Genomic DNA, 21,542 nt, shown 5'->3' with positions numbered 1-21,542 from the left:
ATCTCCTGAAATTCCCCCAGGAAATGCATCAGATTAAGGCTGTTAGGTTGATCAGGTGTAGCAACTGCTGCCCTTCCCAGGGGGCTGGGGCTGCTGTGGTCAGGATGCTCTCAAACACAGTAATCAAAACAAAGTATGTGGGTACAGATAGCACCTTCTATTACGCAAATAATTATTCCTGGGAAGGAAAAAGAAGTGCTTTTGCCCTAAAGCTGGTATTTTATTCTCCAGATATGTATTATTTGAGTTAATAAAAGTCATTGCCTTTCCCTGCAAGCCTGTGCTGTCTGGGTACACGCTAACCCTGCTCAACTAGACCAGAAATCTCCACACGTGGTTACTGGTGTTGGCTCTTATATCCTGAGGAGAGGGGAAAGGATCCTTCCCAGAAGCACAGGAGGGAGCATGAATATCAGCACTGCTCAGTTACTGCTTTCTTATTTTTTTGCTTCATCTGACTTTTTGATGATTATATAGGCTTGCAGTCAGAAGTAAGATGCCAAAGCAGTTAGACAGCAGAATGACCAGGAACAACTTTGCAAATGTAGCTGTGAGACTGGAGGATTCTCATCCCTCTCCAGGATAAGTTTTCTTGCTTTGATCTGCACTGAAGCAACATGCTAAGCCAGGGCAATGAACTCAAAGGCTCTCCTTTTATCTGGCCTGACCAACCAATGGATATTCAGTGGGAGTGCAGGAAATTAATGGCTTTGTTTATTTCATGTCAATAACAACAACAAGAGCATGACAGGGTTTGCCTCTTGGTTTGAGTTCATAACAGAGCTGAGCAAAAAGCTGATGGATTTGGTTTCAATTAGAACTTCCTGCTCAAGAAGAAAGCTGTGCTTTAAAACCTGTGCTGTAAAAACACTGCAGCCCAAATGACTCCTGCAACCTGAGGGCTGAAAAAGTTAGGCAGCACAAGTGAAATGGATGCCCACCCTGACAAACCCCTTCTTGTCTGCTGCCACGAGGCCAAAGGCAGGGCTGTGGAGGTGCTGTGTCACTCAGCTCAACCTCATGGGGTTTTCCAGCCTAAAGCACCAGCAAAAGAGAGGGATGTGGGTCCTGCTTCTGCAGCCGGGAGAGCCTGGGATAGCTTGGGCTTGAAGTGCAGTGCCTTGGGATGGAAATCCTGACTGGCTGTGGGGTGTAAAGTTTACCCTTCTGCAGTGACAGGGAAAACTCCAAGTTGCTTGTGCCTTGCTGTGTGGGGAAATTTCATTTTTGAGAATTGAGAGTGCTTTTACCCTGCTCATAGCCAGGGATGTGCTGCCAGCCATGATTTTTCCGATGCCTGTGTGGTAGGCAAAGTTTCCTGCAATCAGACCTGCATATCGAGGTTAGTCTGAGCTCTGACTTACAAAAGCAGCAAGGAAATGGGGCACCACCACTGCCTACCTGCAATGGAAAAAAGAGATATAGCTTGGTAGAGAGAGCTCCAGTCCTCAGTTCCCTTATCTCTGAAATCCTCAGTGGTGGTGGCAGGCTGAGCAGGGGTTAACAAGACAAGGCAATTGGTATTTCCAATCCGTATCTTCTCCCTAGGAGTTCACTGGAGAGGTACAGCTTTGGGCCTGTGCTTCACAGCCTGTGCTTTTGGCTTTCTGCAGGCTTTAGTGAAACCCCTGAGTGCACCTTGCCCCTGCCTCTCCCTGAGTGAGTAACCCCAGGTTTTGGAAAGGCTTGTGTGGATTGGGCTGGGAGGTGCTACAGAAATGCCACACATTATGTGATGTGGTTGAAGGACTCAGGGGAAACTTTAAACATTGCAATTGACCTGTTTCCCCTGCCTCAGAAAGAATCACTTGTCTATCAACATGAGATCTCTTCAACACCACCACACTCCCTTTTACACGTGGTACTCCATGGGCTTTCAGCCTTACTTAACAATTGCTGTTTGGCTCAGACCTGTGGTGAACTCTTGTCAAGATACTACTTATGCCTCAAAGAATGGTTGAACATGGACTTTCTCTGGAAATAATCACCCTGCTTAAAGTAACAAGCACTGCAAAACACCTGTGTGGGTTCTGTTAAAGAGAGCTGGGAACAGCAGAACTGTAAATGTAACTAGGAAGGGGTCTCTGCACACATCCAGGGCTGACTCTGCAGTGGAGGGGATTGACTGATTGATTGATTGACCCATTGATTGACTGATTGATGGGAAGTAGAAATGGAAAGTAAGTCTTGAAAGACAAAGATGGTTGACCTAAGGCCTAGGAAACATAATTTCAAGGAGGTTTGGAGGACATTGCCAGTAAATTAAGCTTTATAACTTATGATTTAAAATATGTAATTTAAGATTGTATATGTAATGCAATTATATTCTATATTGTATGCATATATCAAATATTGTATAGTATATAGTATGTAATGCAATTCTATGTGATATCTAAATATATTTTAACAAAATATAATTTGATTTCATCCTAAAGGCACCTACATGGGGAGGGATTTGCAATGAAGGAAAGCTCTTTAAAATCAGCAGACAGAGATATAATGGGATTTGGCAGCTGACCAAATTAAACAAGGCCTTGAGCACACTTATTTAGCATGGCACTAGCTTGTCTGCATCCCTCACACTCCTTCAGGTCAAAACACCTTGTCTTTTAGTGAAAGCTCTGTTTTAGCTCCAGGAAGAGTCATTGCTGTGTTCAGGTTACTGACTGAAGCTGTGTGAATCATAATCATTATTTCTGGGTTTAAAAAGATATAAAATCTACTTCCACCTTTTGATCTTAACTGACATGATGGGGGAATTGTCAGGCAGCATTACAGAGAGAGATTCATAGCTTTTACAAAGGGGTAATGACAGCTCAGAGCAGGCCACGTAGCTGCATTTACAGACTCCTCAACTCCTCACTTTTGTTGATTATAGCTTGGTTTTTAGCCTGTGTGTTAAACAATCAAACTGCAAGCGCTCAGCAACAGCAAGGTGCTACAGTAACAGTGGGAATTTATTGACACCAAACACATGTTATTGTTTTTTCTGCCACTCATTTAAGCATAGTGGCATAACATATACCTGTCCATTGTGTCTGGGATTATATAAGCTCCCCTCTTACATCAGCTTTTCAATTTGTGGGTAGGCATGGGGAAACAATCCCACCCCTGTGGTGCCAGCTCTCCAACTCCTAGTCCAGCTTCCTCCTTGGTCCTGTCACCATCTGCCTCAGGCTTCTGCTCTCCATGGGTTTTCTCCAGAGCTTCCTGGTTGTCATTTTTCACTGAAGGACCTTTCTCTTCTCTTTACCTCTTTGACACCAACATTCAAATTGGTGTGTGTAGCTTCCACAACATCTAGATACCCTGGGAGCAGGGTGCTGGGGACCTGGCTCCCTCTGTGCCAGTGTTCTCCAGGAGCTGGGAACTGAGGGCTGTGTTGGTCTGCACTGCTCCTGACATTATGAGCTATACAAGGTTTAAGAGGATATTTGCTTAGAAATGCTGTCTGCAATAAGAACATGATAACGGAGTAGGGTAGAGCTGAAAGACTCATCTTCCAGTTTACACTTGGTGATGAAGAACATCCTGGGATTGCGAAGCCACAGGCACCTTCAGGCTAGAGGTGCTGTTGGGATACTTCTAGTGCAGCCTCCAGCTCAGAGCAAGTACAGCCCTGAGATCAGACAAGGCTGCTCAGAGCTTAGACTTCTCTTGAAAAACTCCAAGGCTGGAGATCTCACAGCCACTCAGGAGTCTTGTTCCAATGACTAAGTGTCAGAGTGGAGAAAAACTTTCTTATGTCACGTTGAATCTTTCCCTGTTTCAGTTTATGGCTGTTGTGACTCATTCTCCTGCTGTGCACTCCTACAGAGAGTCCATTTCTGTCTTCTTAATATCCTCCACTTGGGTGCAGGCAGGTGCCTGTTAGGTCACCCAGAACTGTATCTGCTATGGGCTGAGCAAGCCCAGCACTCTTAGAATCTGTTCAGTGCAAATCCTCCAGCCGTCAACACTCTTGGTAGTCTCTGCTGGACTCAGTCTGGTATATCAGCACCTCTGTTCACCCCTTAAACTGCCTTCTGCCTCTGTTTCTCTAGGTGAAACCATTAGCTGAAAATGAAGACCTTTCAGAGCCTGTTTTTCATCCCCAGGGCAGAGAACGGACACACCAATCCAGCACAGCTGTCATCTCCTTATTTCTTTCCTTCCTAGAAAGCTTCTTTCCCTTTTTTTCAGTGACTAAGAACATGGCACACAGGACCAGGGACAGGAGGTGAGAAGGGTTCATCCTCTTTGCTTTCTCTCACCTCTCAAAATTTCTTTCATTAACACTCACCTAGTGTTTCTTAATTAGCACCTTCTGGCTTGGAACTGCCAGCCTGTGTTGCAGAAAATCCACACAAGCTCTTGTCTGTTGTGTGACAGGAAATATCAAACATTTGGGCTGTTTGCTAGACTGACAGCTGCTCTTACACCATGGATTATACAGGGTCTGAGTGTTGTTCTCACCCTCAGCCTCTGTAGCCATCCTTGGCTTTACCTGTCCCTCCTCAGGGAACCTTCTGTAGTTCTGTATTTGTTTTCTGGTGCCAAGCCAAATGGCAAGTGCATGTCTGAGCTAAACCAGGAGAGTGCAGAGAGTGCAGAAATTATGCCAGAAACAGGAAAAGTAACCAACTGAAAAATCACCACAAAAGAGCAGTTTTCAGTGAAAAAACTGGGATGAAATCTCAGAGCAGTCTGCAGGTTTATTTGGGAGGATGGATTGGTGTCCTCATTGGCATTTCAAATTTCTTATTCATTCCTGAGCTGATCTAGAGAGTTCACTTATAAAGTCTTGGGAGGATCTGGCAGCATGGAGGTCACAAGGACTCTGAAAGGCTCTGTACCAGATCTCCACATGGGGATATGAACTGAAACTGAGGAAGTGGTTTCAGTGAAGACCAAAGTACCAACAACATCTGTCAGGGCTGGTCTCCACTGTGCTTGATTCTGCATAGGTACAGAACATGAATCAAGTTTCTGTGATCCAAAGACTCAGAATTATGCTAATGAGCCCAGTTTAGTCAGTAATCCCATGCATCCAACAGGATATGATTTAATCATGGAGTGAGGTGAGAATTTGTCTCGTATTATGTACACCACTATAGAATACAAACCCCAGATTGTCATATAGAAAACAATGCCTTCCTTTATGGTTAAATCATGGATTGCTGGAATAAATCAGCTCTGTTGCAGGTTCTCTGCTGCTGTTGCTGGATTGCTGACTCATTTACAGGTGGTTGCTGGGGAATTTAAATTGCAAACAACCATTCATGATGATCCAGACTTCTTACGGATTTTACAAGCTAGGGAGAAGCTGGCACTCTTTCTCCAGTTACCTTCTTCTCACCTTCAGGACAGTTTCAGCTCTTACCTAAGGATGTTATGCATCTTTATGGCAAAGAGGGCATCAATGCAAGTATAATTACTGTAATTTGGATTTAATTTTCTGAGCACAAGTGCCTCCTTTCTGTCTTCCTTTTATTTCCTGCTTGGTTGCCAGCTGTGAAAACGTCTCTTTCCAGGATTGTACTTGATGCCAGGCATGCAGCAGTGAAATGGGCTCATCCCCTGCTGGGCTGTGTCTCACCCAGCTCTCAAGTGATGGTGACTCTTCCCTCACAGGGAAGGGAAGAGCTGGATCAGCAAAGGTCCAGAAGAAACCACCACACCTTGGCATTGCTGACTGCATCTCCCAGCACTTTACATGCAGGATCCACAGGATTAACTGTTTTGTGGGAGAAGCAGTGGGGTATGGAGGGCTGAGGCAACATTATTTCTACAAAGCAATTGCTTCCACCACTCCTCTAAGCAAGTTTAGGCATCTCTTTTGTGCTTGTGGAGAGGAACAACTCTGGTTGGAGAGGAACAACTCTGGTTGTCACCTTGAGCGCTCTGAAAACATCACCAGGTGCTTGTTCAGTCCTTACCAGTTCCCCCCAGACCTGCAGCCCAACAACACATCTGACTTTCAGGGATTTCCTCACACCAGGGAGATACCAGGAGTCAGTGCCTGGCTCAGATCAGAATGGAAACAGAGAGCCTGGGGAGAAGTGACCCCTCCTGAGATGATGATCTGACTATGCCATTGGAATCTGCAGCCAGAAGTGGTATCCAGATGTGACAAGACCTCTGCCATCTCCATCAAGGAGATCCCTCCCTTAAGGAGGATACTTCTTTTAAGGATACCTCCTTTAAGGGCCCCCAGGAGGAATGGTGGCTGTTTTCCTGGCAGCACTGCCCCAGCCATGTCCATCTGTCCCAGCTCCAGCAATACAAAGAGTGAGGCAAGGATCAGGCCATGTTTGCTGGTGTTTTGAGGCTTTCAGTGACACTACGGTGACCAGCTTTGTGTCATAGTTCCAGCTGTTAACCAGCACTGCCAGGCCCATCACTAAACCATGTCCCTGAGTGTCAGCATACCTTTCAAATACCTTCAGCACTGGTGACACCACAACTTCCCTGGGCAGCCTCCTCCAGTGCTTGACAAGCCTTTTTGGTGAAGGATTTTTCTGTAGTGCACCTATCCACTGAGTGTTAAGGATGTGCATCAATGTCGGTGAGCCTCTGACAACAGGTCCCCTCTAGTCCTTACGTCTGCAATTATTTGTCAGATAGCTTATTTTGCCACTGTTTTGATGAAACTGCCAGCTGCTGGTTAACCTTCTTCTGTCTTTGGTACTCGTGGGACTCGCTTGGCAGTGGAGAGATTACTTTGGGAAGTGCTTGCCTTAAGGACCTTGATGACTTCCACATAATTTTCCTTCCAGCATGCCTGTATTTTGCAATACTTTGTTTCAAAGAATATCCATTCGTTTCAGCAGCCAGCGGAGCAGATGGGTTTAACTGGTCTATGGCTCTGAAGTAATTACATTTTGGTACAACAGAGACACAGCAGCAAACATGTAAAATTAATTCAGGTGCAGCATCCCAGTCAGTGTCTCAAAGCAAAGAGGACTTTAGGGAGGCCACTCCTGGCCACGCTGAGGCTGTGCTGTTGGCCGTGTGGACAATCACTAGGAATATCTCCCTCTGGTTTCCACAGATGATGTTGGATTGGCTTTTCCCATGGCCAGTCCCTTCTTCAAAAATGTATTAGTATCAGAGAGATGGATTACTGCTCCCATCTCTCTCTCCTGCTTCTGTTATAATTAAAACAGCAATATATGCATGAAGCAATTAGATTTTAATAATGCTTTTCTAAACAGGATGTCAAGGAGCTTAGTACAAAGACTTGGGCTGGAGCCAGATCAGCGTCTTAAGACTGGATTGTGGTTAAAACTGGCTGTCTCCTGCTTGAACAGCTTACATGAACACAGAATCCAGATTTGCTTTTTATTCAGGGTGTACCTCATCTTTGTCTCCAGACAGGACCCAGAAGACCCCCTGTTGCTGGGTGGCAGGCTCAGGGTGAGGTATGGGTAGGGACACATCACCAGTGCATGTGGTAATGTGTGTCTGCTGGTGGGACAGGAGCATCCCCATCCCCTCCAGTCCTGCTGCCATCCCCATCACTGTGTGCCAGGGATCCAGGTCCATCCTGGGCTCCTTCCTGCAGAGCAACTTTTGGCCAGGTCAGGCCATATCAGCTGGCAGTGTCTCCCAGAAGGAAAGGAGTGCTTCTGTGTGTGCCTGTGCCCCAGGGGAGCACTCCCTGAGCTGCTTCCCAGCATGTTGCTGGAATTCTCCTGCACTGTTTTATCCTGTCTGCTTCTGGCTGAGATGCAGTGCTTGGGCCCTGCATTTGCAGTCGAATGAGCAGGAATGCTGTTCCCTGCACAGCCTTGCTCAGACCCTCACGGACAGTCCAATGCAGCTGGGTCAGTGAGCATGGATGGGGAGTGTGTAACACAGCCCCAGCATCACTGCAGGATATGTGGGCTCAGAGGGCAGATGTCTCAACAGGCAGCAGAAAACACGGACCAGCACTATGCCAAGCCCACTCCAGGAGAGGACTGACACCAGCAACACTCAGGAGCCCTCTGTGGTGGGATACAGCTGTCTGTCTGTGGGGCAGGAAGGGATTTCTCAGCTGCCATAACTGCGTGAAATCCCAGGGAAGAACAACAGCTCTAGCTGCAGGATTTCCTGTGCTTGTCCTACGTCCAGCTCCTCGCTGACCTCTTTTAAGCCCTGATTTGCATGCTGCAGCGTAGCTCAGTCGTGGCTGATGTGATTTAGCGTGACGTCCCACGCTGCCCAGGCTAACAGGGTATCTGCTTCCCAGGCCTGGGAGTGTTTGTGTGGCATTCATCATTTGCCTGGCTGTTTCCTGTGCAGCAGGTGGAGAGAAGCTGTGCAAGCTTCTGAGGCAAATGGGGAGACTCAGTTTGAAGTAAACAGGATGCAGTTCGGTGAGGATGGAGGGAAGCAGAGGGAAAGGAGGTTGGAATAACTGGCTGAGGAGGTGAACAGAGGAAGGTCTCACTTACCTGAGCAGAGAGCACAGGCAGCGGGGGGGTGAGCAGGAAACGTGATCTGATCCTGCTGCACTGCTTTGCACTGCAAAGGCCTCTGCTCCAGTTCTGGGTACTGGGGTTGAGGCACATGAGGAGCAGGACAGCAGCAAGGACAGTTGTCCTGGTTCAGAGCAAATTTGGGAGAGAATTCCCAAAGGGGCTTCTCTAGGAAAGCAGGTTCAATCGGCCCCTCCCCGCAGCCGGTCCGGGAGAAAATACCTCCTTGGAGAAAAGTGGAAAAAAACCTGTTTATTAAACAATAAAACCTAAACAATATTAAACAATAAAACCCCTTGCCACTCCAAAAGAAATGACAAACTGAGAAAGTCCCTCCCCGGGTTGCAGCTCAGCTCACTCAGTCTCTGGTCAGTCCCTCAGTGCTGGAATTGTCCCAGGCCAGGCCTGGCCTGGTGGGCCACAGCTGCAGCTGCCGGTGCTCCCCTGGGTGTTCAGGCCAGAGCAGGTTTCAAGAGGTCCAAAAGAAAGGGGGAAAAAGGAAAAAAAACACAGTCCAGGGAACTTCTTTGCCTCAGCTAGCTAAAACTAACTAAAAGCAAAGGAGAGCTCTGTCCCGCTGTCTGTCCATCCTCAGATAGCACAGTCAGGAGCAGGAATGTGGAGGAGTGAGTGCAGTGTCTGAAAACAAACTGCACACTTCTTCTCTCCCCCCTTCACTCTCTGGAACAAGTCTTAGAGGTCCAAAACTTATTATTCAGCATTAGCAGAACAAGATGACTGGGGATAAAAGCATCATATAGTCAACCCAGGACTGGTTCAGCAGCAGCTGAGAGGCTGGAATCAGGGAGCTGAGAGAGGTGAGCACTGCCAAAGAGATCCTGGGCTGCAGGGTAAGGAAAGAAGTGCTCTGAGGTAACAAGACAGCAGGAAAAGACTAGGGAGAAGGTTTCAGTGGGCATAAGAGGGGCATGCTGACAGATATCTCCAAGAATGGGTTAGCAGCACCATTCCTGGGGGGTTCCAAAGGAAATGGCTGTGCAGGTGTTGGGAGCAGAGTGGGACAATCCACTGCATGGGGCCTCTTGTGCTGAGCACCCCAAGGACTGAACAAGCATCTGGACAAGCAGTTTAAGAGGAGCTGCTCCCACCATGGACAAGAGTGCACTAGTGAACTAACCCCTCCTAGGTCAGCCTCAGGTGACTCTGTGAGTTAAATGAAAAATACACAAGGAGAATGCATTGTTGAGATGACAAAATTGTTCTCATAGCTGAAATATCTAGTGCAATTTCTGAAGCATCCCTGAGTTCAGTCATGGAGAGTGGGAAAGAGAAAGAGAGGAATGTAGCTTGACATTAAATTGCAGACTGAGTTTTTTCATAAGCAGAAGAGTATCAGTCATAATACATCTTTCATGGCATTGGCATTTAATGTTATTACATATGAGGCTTCTTTGAGCAAGGACATTTATTTTTACTTCTAATAATAACAAAATCCAGTTTCCGGTGTACTTGTATTTATCCAAAATGAAGTATATTCACATTCTCCCATGAAAGTAGCAACCAAGAATATATTTCCTATACAAATGCTTTTATGAACTGCATTAAAAAAATTTAAAGAAGGTGGTGTGTTAAAAGGAAAACAGCAACTGGACTTTCTTAAGGCAATTAAAAGGTGATCAAGGTGGATATGTATATGTTAATAATTGTGGCCAGAGAAAAAAGGCACTGAAAAAGCTCCGGCTTTTTAAAATATACTGTTCATACAACTGCAGATGTTGTCTCACGAGATGCTGTGCTCTATGATATAAAAGCAACACCCAAGAGTTGCAGGAGGTGCATATTCACATTTGTGTTTGATTGCTTTTATTAAACTCTAATCTGTAACAGCTTACTGAGCTGGCATGCCAAAATGCAAAATGCTAAAGTAAAGCTGAAGTAATTAAAAAAAAAAAAAAAAAAAAAAAAAAAAAAAGAAAGAGATGCTGAGTGTTAAGGAAATGTTGCTGGGTGGCTGACTGTGCTGCCTGGCAGGAATCAAGGGCTGCAGCTCAAGAATGCTGAGGTCACTGCACTCTGCAGGGCATATCCTTGATTTTATCCCTCTGGATGGGTTTGCTGTATGTGCCTGTGGGTGCTGTGTGTGCCCGAGCCTTTCACGTCAGGTTTGCCAACCCAGGTGAAGAGGTGCTGCAGATGTGGCCACTCATGGCAGGTGCAGAGTTAGGGAAACCTGCTCAGCTTTTGGATTGTCTAGGTTACACTGAGGTTTGGTGTCGGGTGTCACTGGAATTCCAGCAATATTTGAAGTCAAGCTAGAACACTAGGTATTGCCTGTCTAGTGGGTTTTATGGATAATCTCAATTAAAATCTCATTTCCTTCCTCCCCACTGCTTGGGTCTGAGAGATCCCACAGCTAAACACTGGGCACTAATGCCTCCACCAGCCTTTGCATCCCAGGCCTTTATAACACCTGGCATGTAGACAGGCTTTGACTATTGGGGCTTCCCAAAATGTTAAAAGCTACTTGAAATAATTTATCCCATCCTGATGAGCCAAATGGCACTTCAGAAAAGCTGAATCCAGTAGGGCTGGATGCAGGGTTTGAGTGGGTGATGCGCTGCCTGTCCCCACAGTGAGGTGAAGGAAAGGGCATCCCATTCCCTCTGTCCTTATCCCAGTGATGGTTTGCACCACCAGGACTCCCTGGGCTTGAGGAAAAAGCTTTTAGGGGTTTTATTCCACTCTGACTCCTTCAGGAGGTCTCAGTGTGCCAGGACAGGGTAATTGCCTTGCACAATGAGCACACAATGGTTTTTCTCAGTGCTTAGTAAACGTCACTTAAGTGATAGGACTGAAAATCTTTTCCATGTACCTTGTGAAGAGTTTTTTTTCTCACCAGGCCGCTCTGTTTGAGTAGAGTCTATAGATGTTGGCTCATCTCAGTGACTAAGGCTGATGACACCCAAAAGAAAGCTGTTGTTCATCTCACACACCCAGAGCTCACAGTTAGAGCTTAGCTAAATTGTCCTCAAGGCTGACAAAACACAGTGTGACCTCCTGGGACCCTGTTGCTGATGTTTCCTAGTCACAGCATCTGTGCAGAGTAGCATTTATGGTATTAGCTCATTTCAGACCCATAACGTATTAAGATGACTTTAAAACTTATCTTTCTCTTTAAAGCTATTTATTTGGTGATTAATGACCGGTGGGTCATGACAACACCCCTCTTCTGAACTTGTGTCAGACAATGGGAAAAAACAGAAGACCGAGAGTTTTACATGGTTTTGGTGGGTTTCTGCAGCTGGTACAGGGATAAATTCGGAAGGAGGTAAAAAATCATTGTAATGCCCAGTTCAGAGGAGCTGTGGGGACTGCCATGAGACAAATCTGCACTCAGCTTGGCCTTGTTCACTGAAGTTTTCATGCTAAATGTGGTCTTTTTATGGCTAAATTTAGGTGCCTAAATTAGTGGTCTGTAAGAGACATTGCTCGAGGCTCTGGAGTTAGCAAGAACAGGGAACGTTCTTCAGGGAACAGCTCCTGCTGTGTGCACAACTTCTGCTTGGCAAGAGGACACTGCAGGGGGGGTGAGCAAGGAGGGGGAGTCCCAGCCAGCCCCTGGCAGGGCAGGCACACAGTAGTGACCATGCACAGGCTGTGCTCCCTGATGGCCATGGATCTGACCAGGCTCTTAGCTCCCTGCTGCTGCTGCTGCTTCCATCAGGCATTCCCTCCCCTCTCCCATGGATGTTTGTGGACAGGCCAGCTCTGTGGTGTGCTCTGGGCAGCTACATGCTGTCTGGGGACAACTGACCCCTGCCCACGTGCCCTGCCCAATTCCTCCTGGTTTATTTCTAGTGACAATCCCATCCGCTTCCAGGTCTGATCCAATTTTGCACTTCCTGCCTGCTGGATGTCCTGATCTCTGCTCCCATGCCTTTCCTGGCAGATGTGTGCTGCTGAGCCACAGGCTGGTCCCAGCACTGTGACCCAGTCTAAATGGTGACTTCCAATAAGCAAAGGCAGGCAGCTGGGGCCCTGAGACCCGTGTGCCCTGCTGTGCTTTGGCATGGGCCAGTGCAGATTCCAGGGAAAGTCTCTGAGTCAGGATGTGAGTTTGAGCAAGGTGAGGGTGCTTGCCCTGAGCTGCACAGGTTGTACCTGAAGCTGGAGGTAAGAGCATCCTTGAGGCCAGTGATCCTGTGTAGCTGCTGTCACCTGAATGACCCAGCTATCCCCGGGGCTTTTCTGCTGGCTTCATTCCCTGCAAAAAGCTGTTTACTGTCTCATTTATTTCCAAACAGTAGTGGAATAAGCCTAAATCCTTATATCCAGTCTGTCAGCTAATCCTTCCATGGGCCAGGACCGATGCTGTCAGATCAGGCTGTGGGTGTAGCTCAAGACTTTCTGTGGTGGAAAAGCATGTTGCTGTTCATGCAAATGGACTTCTGGAGAGCCCAGAAGTGGTCCTGGCACAGACATCATCCCCAGCTCAGCACAAATCCAGCTTCATTTGCAGCAGTGGGTTGCAATAGGACCATGATGAGGTAGATCTGGGAGGCTTCAGGGCTTCAGCTCTTATCATATTCCTGTTGATCCCATTAATGTTTGGTTAGAAGCCCAGGGAGATGATGAGGAAAATTTTTCTGTGTTCATGAAGGAGTTTGGCTTTCCCTGGCCTTTCTGACAGAAATGCTCCAGGGAAGCTTCACTTTTGCTTTCATTTGTTGAGTTCACCAGGCCAGTCACTAGTGTGTTTTGGTAGTGGAGGAGCCCTTACCCTGGAACTGTCACCTCAACCTGAGCAGAAGGAACAAGAAAAGATCTTCTGTCAAAGAAACACTCCTCTGAACAGCTGGCAGGCTGTGTGCCCCTTCCCACTGAGGATAATAAGAATAAGCAATTTTAAATGTCTTCTTGAGGCTTCTCACCCCCTTCAAAGCAACTCTGTAAAAGCTTAAACCCTTGTGCACAGGAGGCCAGTTCTTAGGTCTGGGCTGATTTAGAAAATGTCTGGGCTGCTTTATAAAATGTCTAGGTCCTGTTCCAGCATGACTGTATCCAGAAATCCTATGGTGTAAGGAATGACATCAGTGTCATGACAGCAGCAGGGCAGAGACAGGCCTGTGCCCCTTGGCCAAGCTCAGCAGGTTAAAGGGTCACCTCTGCTCCCAAGGAAGTTGTGGGACTTTCCTGACTATGCTCATGTCAGCGTGGTTGACTTCCTTGCTGCTTTAAAATATAAACATGTTTGGCCTTGTTTAATCAAGACTTCGGAGCAGATGTTTCATGATTATTCAACCAATGGGAAAAAGACATGGAAGCTGAGAAGTGCCAGCATCACAGCTTTTATGGGAGTTTTATTAACTCAGTGGCATACTGTTCAACTAGGGAATGAAGGCATTAGCCAAGACTCCAGTTTAAATGAGTTCCTTAACCTGAATGCAGAGTTCATCATGTGCCAGTGTGGGGATGGGTGGGGCTGAGGCTCCCAAGGGTCAAGGAATCTTCAAACAGCCAGGCCTGTCCTCATCTTTGTCCTAGTTCTCACTCCACCCTTCCCCCTGAGGCTTCCCTCAGTCATCTGTAACCTCCTGCTTCACTTCCAGTGCCAGCTCACCCTGGGGCTGAGAGGACCATCAAGGGTCCTCCACACTGCCTGTAAGCCTGAGCTCTGTGCCTCAGTTTCCCTGTTTGACAAGCCAGGGAAGACCTCAGATGTGAGGTACAGGGAGTACAAGGGCTGTGAGAAACCTGGCAACAAATACAGCAGCATGGACACAAACAGGGGGTCTCTTCCCCATCTCTCCTCCCTGAGGTCACATTCTGTAAGCAGGGCAGCGTCCATCCCCACACAGCACCTTTCCTGGCCTTGCCCTGAGCTTTCCTGCCATGTCCCTCGTCACATTTCAACAGGAACACTTTGCTCTCCAGCTGGAAGCAGCTAACAGTAAAGTCAATGCAAATGCTGCTCTGAGCAGCTCCAGTACCCCTTCCATGAGCTGCTCAGGGACAGACCTCCCATGTAACCTCAGCTCTGCATCCAGCAGCTTCAAGGGGAAGATTGATCTGCCCTGGCTCACTCCCAGCTCCTGATGAGCCCTATGGATGTGGTGTAAGCAGGGATGTAGGTGGAGGGCAGGCTCAGCTGCACACATGGTGGCAGAGCCCCACAAGTGCCCTCTCCACACCTGGCTGTGGCAGCTACTGGAGGCAGAACCTTTTGGCAGCCGTGTGTGGAAGTGACACTTCCCCACCTCGTGTGTGCCCTGGGACATCAAATAGCTCTGCTCCAAGAAGGACTGCTCCTCAGAGGTCTGATGCAACCCAAGTCCCTGGATTTGCAGGAAGCTGCCACATGCATCCAAGCAGATCCCTCCGTGCTGCGCTGGTGCCATCAGCGGCCTAGCCAGCTCACAAGCACAAGTGCCCTGGGAGAAGCAGATGACAGAATAAAGGGAAACTTTCCATGCCAGTGCCCCCAAAAGGACATTGTAATTTCCATTCCCTGTGTCATCTTGCTTGCTTGGTTATGTGGCGTTAAATTAGGGCTCTGGTTCAGTTACGGCTCATTACAGGCCTGCGTGTGGCTTTGTTACAGCGTTACACAAGCACCAAAGGAGCTGAGCCAGTGTGAAAGTCAAAGTTTTAGGGACAGTTTGGTGACCAGGAGCTGAGCCTTGCCTGAGGCTGGTGAATTCAGCAAGGCTTAGACACAGTTCCCATGTGCCTGCATGACATCAGGTAGGGTGTGTTCCTGACCCTGCCAGTAGAGAGGTCAAAGGGCTTGGGATGGAGATGGGTTGGTGACAGGTGGCTTCAGCATCTTCTCTTCCCATTTGAGCAAAGAAGGTGTCTCTTTTGCCTGTCCCGAGGACCTTTGTATGGTGCTGTATGTGACACAGAGTGCCAAAGGGAGGAGTTTGAATGCTGTCAGACAGAAAACCAGCTTTTCTGCAGAAATAGCTAGGTCCTGAAATACCTCAAGCAGCTGTGTTTATGCCAAGGCTCTCACTCAGAGAGATGCTGTGCTGTGGTGTGGGCCATTATTACAAACATCACTGGTCCAGACATTACAAACATCACTGTGGCCCAGACCAGAGCCACAAAGGGTGCTGCTCACCTGCTGGCATTAACACAATCCAGCACTGTCCCACCATGGAGACTATGGACTCAGTAAATGAAAGAACCTGGGCTCATCCCAGTGCTCAGAACAGCAGTGGGGCTCTCTTCTTGGAGGCAGAGGGGTTTCCAAATATCCCTGTCCCCATCCTCCCCCCAGGACTGCTTTCATCTCAGCAGTGTCCTCTGGCAGCTTAGGAAACCTCTGCCCCACCGAGGTTGTGCTGGGCTGGGAGGAGGAAGGACACAGGGAGGGATTCCCCGGGGCTTTCCCCGTTGTCATCACTCTGCAGTGCCCGCGTTTGCTGGAGACACGCAGCGAGATCCATGCGGGATAAGAACTTTCCCGGCGCTGTGCACTGAAGGGAGGGTGTGTGTTTGTAATTGCTGCGCCCGCGGCCATTAGCGGGGCTGGAGAATCGATCTGCTCTAAGTGGGGAGAGAGGAAAGCTGGCAGTCTCCTTCCTCGGTGCTGAGTGCTGCCCCTCTGGCCTTGTGAGAGCACGGAGAGCAGCGGCTGCGCTTTGGGGATGCCAAGAAGAGCCTGTACAGCAGCTTCCTGCAGGCTGCCTCCAAGCGTGGCCAGGGATGTTCCCTTCCCTTTGCTCTGCTGCAGTGCTGGAGGCCCATTGCCACCTCTCCTGAGCCCACCTGCCAGGCTGTGCCAGCCCTCCTGCTCACCTGTGCTAGGCAGCTGCTTCCTGGGGTGCCCAGAGCCATGCTGCACACAGAGGTGCTCCCCAGCCCCAAAGCAGGGGTGTCCCACCGAATCCAGAGGCAAGGCGAGATCCAGCAGGCTGGCAAAGGGGAAGGCTGGGACTGAAAGGCAGCACTGCATGATGGAAGTGGTGACTGTGGAGATGCTGTTTTGGAGAAATCCCATGGCATAGATGCTCAGCTGCAGGAGGGCTTGGTGGGCTCAGTGTAGCTTGGAAAATTCCTCTGCTGCAGCTGTGTCTTACGTGATGAGAACCTGGAGAGCCTAAGCCCGGTTAATCACTTTCCCAAAGTGCCAGAACTCTTGAGAGCAATGCTGCAGCCCACAGCACAGCAGAAACATGTTCTGCCCAAAGCACTGAGTGGAATTTGTGCCTTCAGCAGGGACATCATCCTCTGCCAGGCCTGGAAAGCTCCTGCTGCACCCAAACAAGTGAGGGCTGAACTGGGCAGGCTCTTTCCCTTGTGCTATGTGATTTTTCTCAAGATGCTGGTATTTTGCTGTAGCACTCAGGCAGGGAGCCCCTGCGATGCTTGGGACAGCTGCTGGGGGAATGTGGGAAGTGCCATGGGGCTAAGAAGGTCTAGGAAGAGAGAGGCAGAAAAGGCTTTGAGTCATTGTGGATCAATAGATCCACTATCATTCCCATCCAAACACTTCATTAGTGTCCTTTCCCAGCTCATAGGAGCTTTCACACATCTCATGGCACCTTGGGATTGAAAAATGAGGATAAGCAGGTGCATCCCCCTGTGGATAAGCCTCCAGTGAGGGGTGAGAGCTCAGACACAGTACGCCAGGAGCCCTCCCTGTGTTGGACACCCCTCCTCATCCCTGCTTTCCTCCCTGCTCACAGTTCTATCCTGCTTGGTCTCTTTGCAGGGGAAGAAAGGCCAGGAGGTGAAGAAAGGTCCCGAGGAGGAAATAGCAAAAATGGAGAAGCTGCTTAGCCTGGTGAGAGAGCCAGGGAAGAAAGAAGAGCAGTGAGAGGGGGGAATGATGACTCTGTGGGCAGCCTCCGACCAAACAAGCTGGGCTTTGATCGGTGGCTGCTTGGCATGCAAGCCACGGGCCCCCGCTGCCCACTTTTTGCACAGCAGGAACACTTTTCCTCTATGCCCGGACAAATAAACCGAGGTGCTGGGAGAGCTGTGGTATGCAGTCATGTCTGGCTTGGGCAAATCTCACCACGCTTGGCCCTCCAGAGCCACAAGGCCCTTGGCTTTCCCCAGCCTTGACTGGGCTTGCACCAGCTGAGAGCCCTATGGAGGGCAGGAGTGGGGGCCTAGGAAAACTTCAGGGCTGCAGCTTCATGGCAGCCAGTCCCACTGTGAGTGCTGGCCAGAGAGACTGAGCTCTGAGCTGTAAACACCCCCCAGGCATTTGTGCAAGTCAAATGGAATGGCATTCCTGGATTTTGGGGTGGGGGGTGGCAACCTAAGCCAGAGGGTGCCTGGAAACCGGGCCTGGTGCCCCAGGACTGTGTGAGAGACATTCCATGCCTCCAGACAGCACATGGCAGCAGCTGCCCGTCCCCAGCTGTGGGAGGCTCACAGCTCCCCTCTCCCCTGGGGCCTCAGCGTGGGGCTGGGGTGCCTCTGCCCAGCTGGTGCCCGTGGGTTTGCAGAGCCTGCCACCACTCTGTGTGCAGCAGAGGATCAGCTGCTGTGTGGCTGCGGTGGCAGCAGGAGCAGCAGTGCCTCACAGCATGCTGATGAGCGGTGGCTGTCACCACCAGATCTCTGTGCACAGCTCCCAGGCCTGGGGAGCAAAGCCACCAGACAGGTGTGGTGGCAGGTGTCCTCCATATGCTCAGCTGGCCTGTCTCGCACAGGCATCCTTGGAAAGTGAGGCCACAGCTTGGGAACTCGGCGTGCCTCTGGCACAAAGGTTGGGGAATGCTCTCTGCTGACTCCCACATGCCCCAGGCAGGAAATACCCAGTCAGGCTTCACCCAGCATTTAAAAGCCATAGACAGATGTGGACATGAGCCCTTCCTTATCACCATCCCTGAGCAAACCACCCACAGTCCTTTGGACACATCAGTCCCCAGCCCCGGGACAGTCACTCCTCAGCCCTCCAGGATGGCAGGACATTCCACCTCCCCACAAATTTTCCAGGCACTGGGTAGAGCTCAGAGACACAAGGTGGGTCCTACAATCGGTTTATTAGTCTAGTAAAAACAAGGCTGCAAAGGGATGTGTTTGCTACACCTGACACAGGGAAGAGCCGCAGGCCCTGCCAGGCCTGGCCAAGCCTCTGCAGGACCCTGGCCTGGCATCCCTCCCACCCCACCCTTCTGTCCCCTTATTGCAGTGGCCATGCCAGCGGTGACTGTGGCTATTGCTCGGCTCTAGGAAAGGCAAGGCAGAGCCCTCCAAAACCCACAGCACCCACCGGCAGGGCAGGGGGATGCAGCTGTCAGGCTTGCAGACAAGCCAGACGACAGCATCCTTCCCCAGAGAGCCACTGTGATCCCCAGGGAACAGGCAGGGTCAAAGAACCTTCAGAGCTATTTGTCCAGGCACCCTCATCTCGCCAAGAAAAAGCCACACCAGGCTGCTCTCAGCGGGATCAGGGACGCCTGCAGGGGCACGTCTGCTGCCCACGGGCAGGGCGAGTGCCACGGCTGACCTCAGCCGGGAGCAGGCAGTGGGAGGGCAGGGACACGCACCCAGCGAGAAGGAGGAGGGTGGTTTGCCTAGCAGCGTTGGTGCTGATGCTGGAGGGGACTGACAGACAGGCCAGGGATGATCGGGCAGCCCATGCAGGCCCTCTTGTGCCTCATTAAACCCGCTGCTCAGGCACACATCTGCCAAATGCCCACCTGAGGCTGAGGGCACACGGCACCCAAGGCCACCCCCAAGCATCTGGGCTGGTGACACCCTGCTCTGCCAGCAGGGCTGGGGCTGCTCAGGTTTCCCTGGGCACACCCTGCCAGCCTGCACTTGTGCCAGCCCTGCTGCCTCCCCTCTCCAGGCCCCCAGCCCACTTTGCTCAGGCCTGTGACTTTGCTGCCACTCTCCCAGGCCATGAGCACCAGAGAAGGGCCCGCAAACTCTTCCCAAACAAGGGGTGCACTTGAAGGCAGAGCTCCTGCTGTGCTCACTGGCTGCTGGGACAGGCATGGCTGTCCCTGTAGCATATCCCCATCAGTTGTCTCTCTATCCCCATCACCACTGTGGGCACTCGCAGGAACTTCACACACCAAAACCACAAAGGCAAAAGACTGTGCCCCCTGTCACAGCCCCTGCAAGCAGCTGGGTGTCCCCTCGGCTTTCATCATGCCTGGTCCAGCACTCAAGTCCCAGCACAGGCATCCAGTGTGGCACAGCTCTTCCGGCACAGCTGGATAGCCCAGTCCCCAGGCAGATCAGGGCTGCAGCAGGTACTTCTCTTCATTCCTTGACTCATCCACATCAGAAGCCGGGGTCTTCTTGGGACATGAGGGGGTCCTGCAGGCTTTGCAGAGGATGAGGAAGAGGATGAGGATGAGCAGCGCAATGACACAGTTAAAAGAAATTGCCACGATGGCTCCGGTGGAGAGAGCAGGCGCCATGGCCGTGGTCCCGCAGGGATCGGCAGCGCCCACAGCCCGGTCTCACGCTCGGGATACCAGGGCAGTGATGGAGCGTGCAGCCTCCACTGCTGGCATTGGCAGGGGACAAAGGGGACGGCCGTGGTGCTGGCGGTGGGACGGGGATGGACAGTGTCACCCCGTCACTTCGGGCACTCACACCTGTGTCCCGGGCTGCACCACACCACAGGGAAGCTTTCTCTCGGCTTCCCCTCCTCCGGCAGGGCAGTGAGGACACAGGGATCACTGTTCTGCCTCCAGCACCTGGAAGAGAGAAAGTCGCAGTCACCGTGGCATGAAGGGACAGGCTCTGAGACCCCCTCGGGCTCTGGTGGTGCCAGGGGACAGCTGCCCCAGGGCCCCCTCGGGGCTCCGCTGGAGTTCGAGACCTGCAGCGGCTCCCAGGTCTGATGCTCTTTGGGGGACATTTCCAGCCCTGGCTCTGCCCCTTATCTCCCGCACGGGCCACCAAGCTGGAGGTGTCCCCAGTGGGAGACCCTTCGCCTCATCCCGGCCCAGACGCTCCTTCCCGTGCACTCCCGGGTGACTCCGGACAGCCCTGGCCCCGCTCCGATCCCCTCTCCATCCTCCAACTCTTTTTCCTGCCGGCGGGACGCCGCTGCCAGGTCCCGCATCCAGAACGGGCCGGGTGGCAGCAGGTGGGGGGCCAGGGCAGCCCCGTTGTGCTCTTTACCGGGGTCGGGCAGAGCCCCGGCTGCGCCTCTGACCCCCGGGGCCTCTGACCCCCGCCCGCCGCGGAGCGGGACAACCACGGAGCCCCCGGAACAGGACAGCAACAGGTCCCACCAACTCCGCCCTCCCGCCGCGGAGCCCCGGCGTTACCCACCTGCCTCCGCTTCTCCCCCGGGGTCGGACCCCGGTGCCGGCGGGAGGGCGGGCGGCGCTGCCGGGCGGGGGTCTCGCTGGGAGCGGGCTGGGGCGCGGGGTCCCGGCGCGGAGCGGCCCCGGCGCGGCCCCGGCAGCGCTCGGAGCCGGCGCGGTCCCGCCGCGGCCGCCCGTGGGTGCCGCAGCCCCGCGCGCCGCCCGCGCCCTCCCGCCGGCACCGGGGGGCGGGCCCTGCTGCCTCCCCGCCCCTGCCCCGCCATTGGTCAGCCCCTCCGCCCGCCGCCCATCATTGGCCGAACGCCTCTCTCGGGACACGCCCCCTCGCCCGGCTCCCACGTGAGCGGCGGGGGGAGAACGCCGGGTAGCGCGCGCTCTGCCGGCCCGGCCCGGGACCCGGCCCGGAACTGCCCTGGTAGTGCCCACAGTACTGCCCCGGTACTGCCAGCGGTACAACCCGGTACTGCCCCGGTACTGACCCCGGTACTGCCAGCGGTACAACCCGGTACTGGAAGCGGTACTGCGCCGGTACTGCCCTGGTACTGGAAGCCGTGCTGCGCCGGTACTGCCCCGATACTGCCAGCTGTACAACCCGGTAGTGCCCCGGTACTGCCAACGGTAGTGCCCTGGTACTGCCCCGGTACTTCCCCCGCTACTGCCCTGGTACTGACAGCGGTACAGCCCCGGTACTGCCAGAGGTACAACCCAGTACTGCCCCGGTACTGCCAATGGTACGGCCCCGGTCCTGCCCCCACTACTGCCCTGGTACTGCCGGCGGTACTGCCCCGGTACTGCCAGCACAATTGCCCCTGGTACTGCCAACACTTCTGCCCCTGGTAGTGCCCCCGGTGCTGTCCCCGCTAGTGCCACCGGTGCTGCC

The 21,542-nt window shown here is 51.7% G+C and overlaps 1 protein-coding gene across 4 annotated transcripts in view; it reads left to right on the top strand.

The window, feature by feature from the left end:
* The window catches only part of DNAI1 (dynein axonemal intermediate chain 1), a 137,857-nt gene extending 120,484 nt beyond the window's left edge, over nt 1-17,373 (top strand). For all 4 annotated transcript variants that reach the window (XM_054283426.1, XM_054283427.1, XM_054283428.1 and 1 more), the window contains one exon: nt 17,125-17,373. In XM_054283426.1, coding sequence (XP_054139401.1) covers nt 17,125-17,229 — 105 coding nt within the window. In that variant the 3' untranslated portion in view covers nt 17,230-17,373. The remainder of the gene's footprint in view (nt 1-17,124) is intronic.
* Nucleotides 17,374-21,542: the final 4,169 nt, after the last annotated feature.

This window comes from Melozone crissalis, unplaced genomic scaffold, assembly GCF_028551555.1.
Source record: "Melozone crissalis strain CALT ecotype California unplaced genomic scaffold, PUWL_Pcris_2 ptg000036l_1, whole genome shotgun sequence".
NCBI classification, from domain to species: domain Eukaryota; kingdom Metazoa; phylum Chordata; class Aves; order Passeriformes; family Passerellidae; genus Melozone; species Melozone crissalis.
This window is presented reverse-complemented; position numbering and strand designations above follow the sequence as displayed.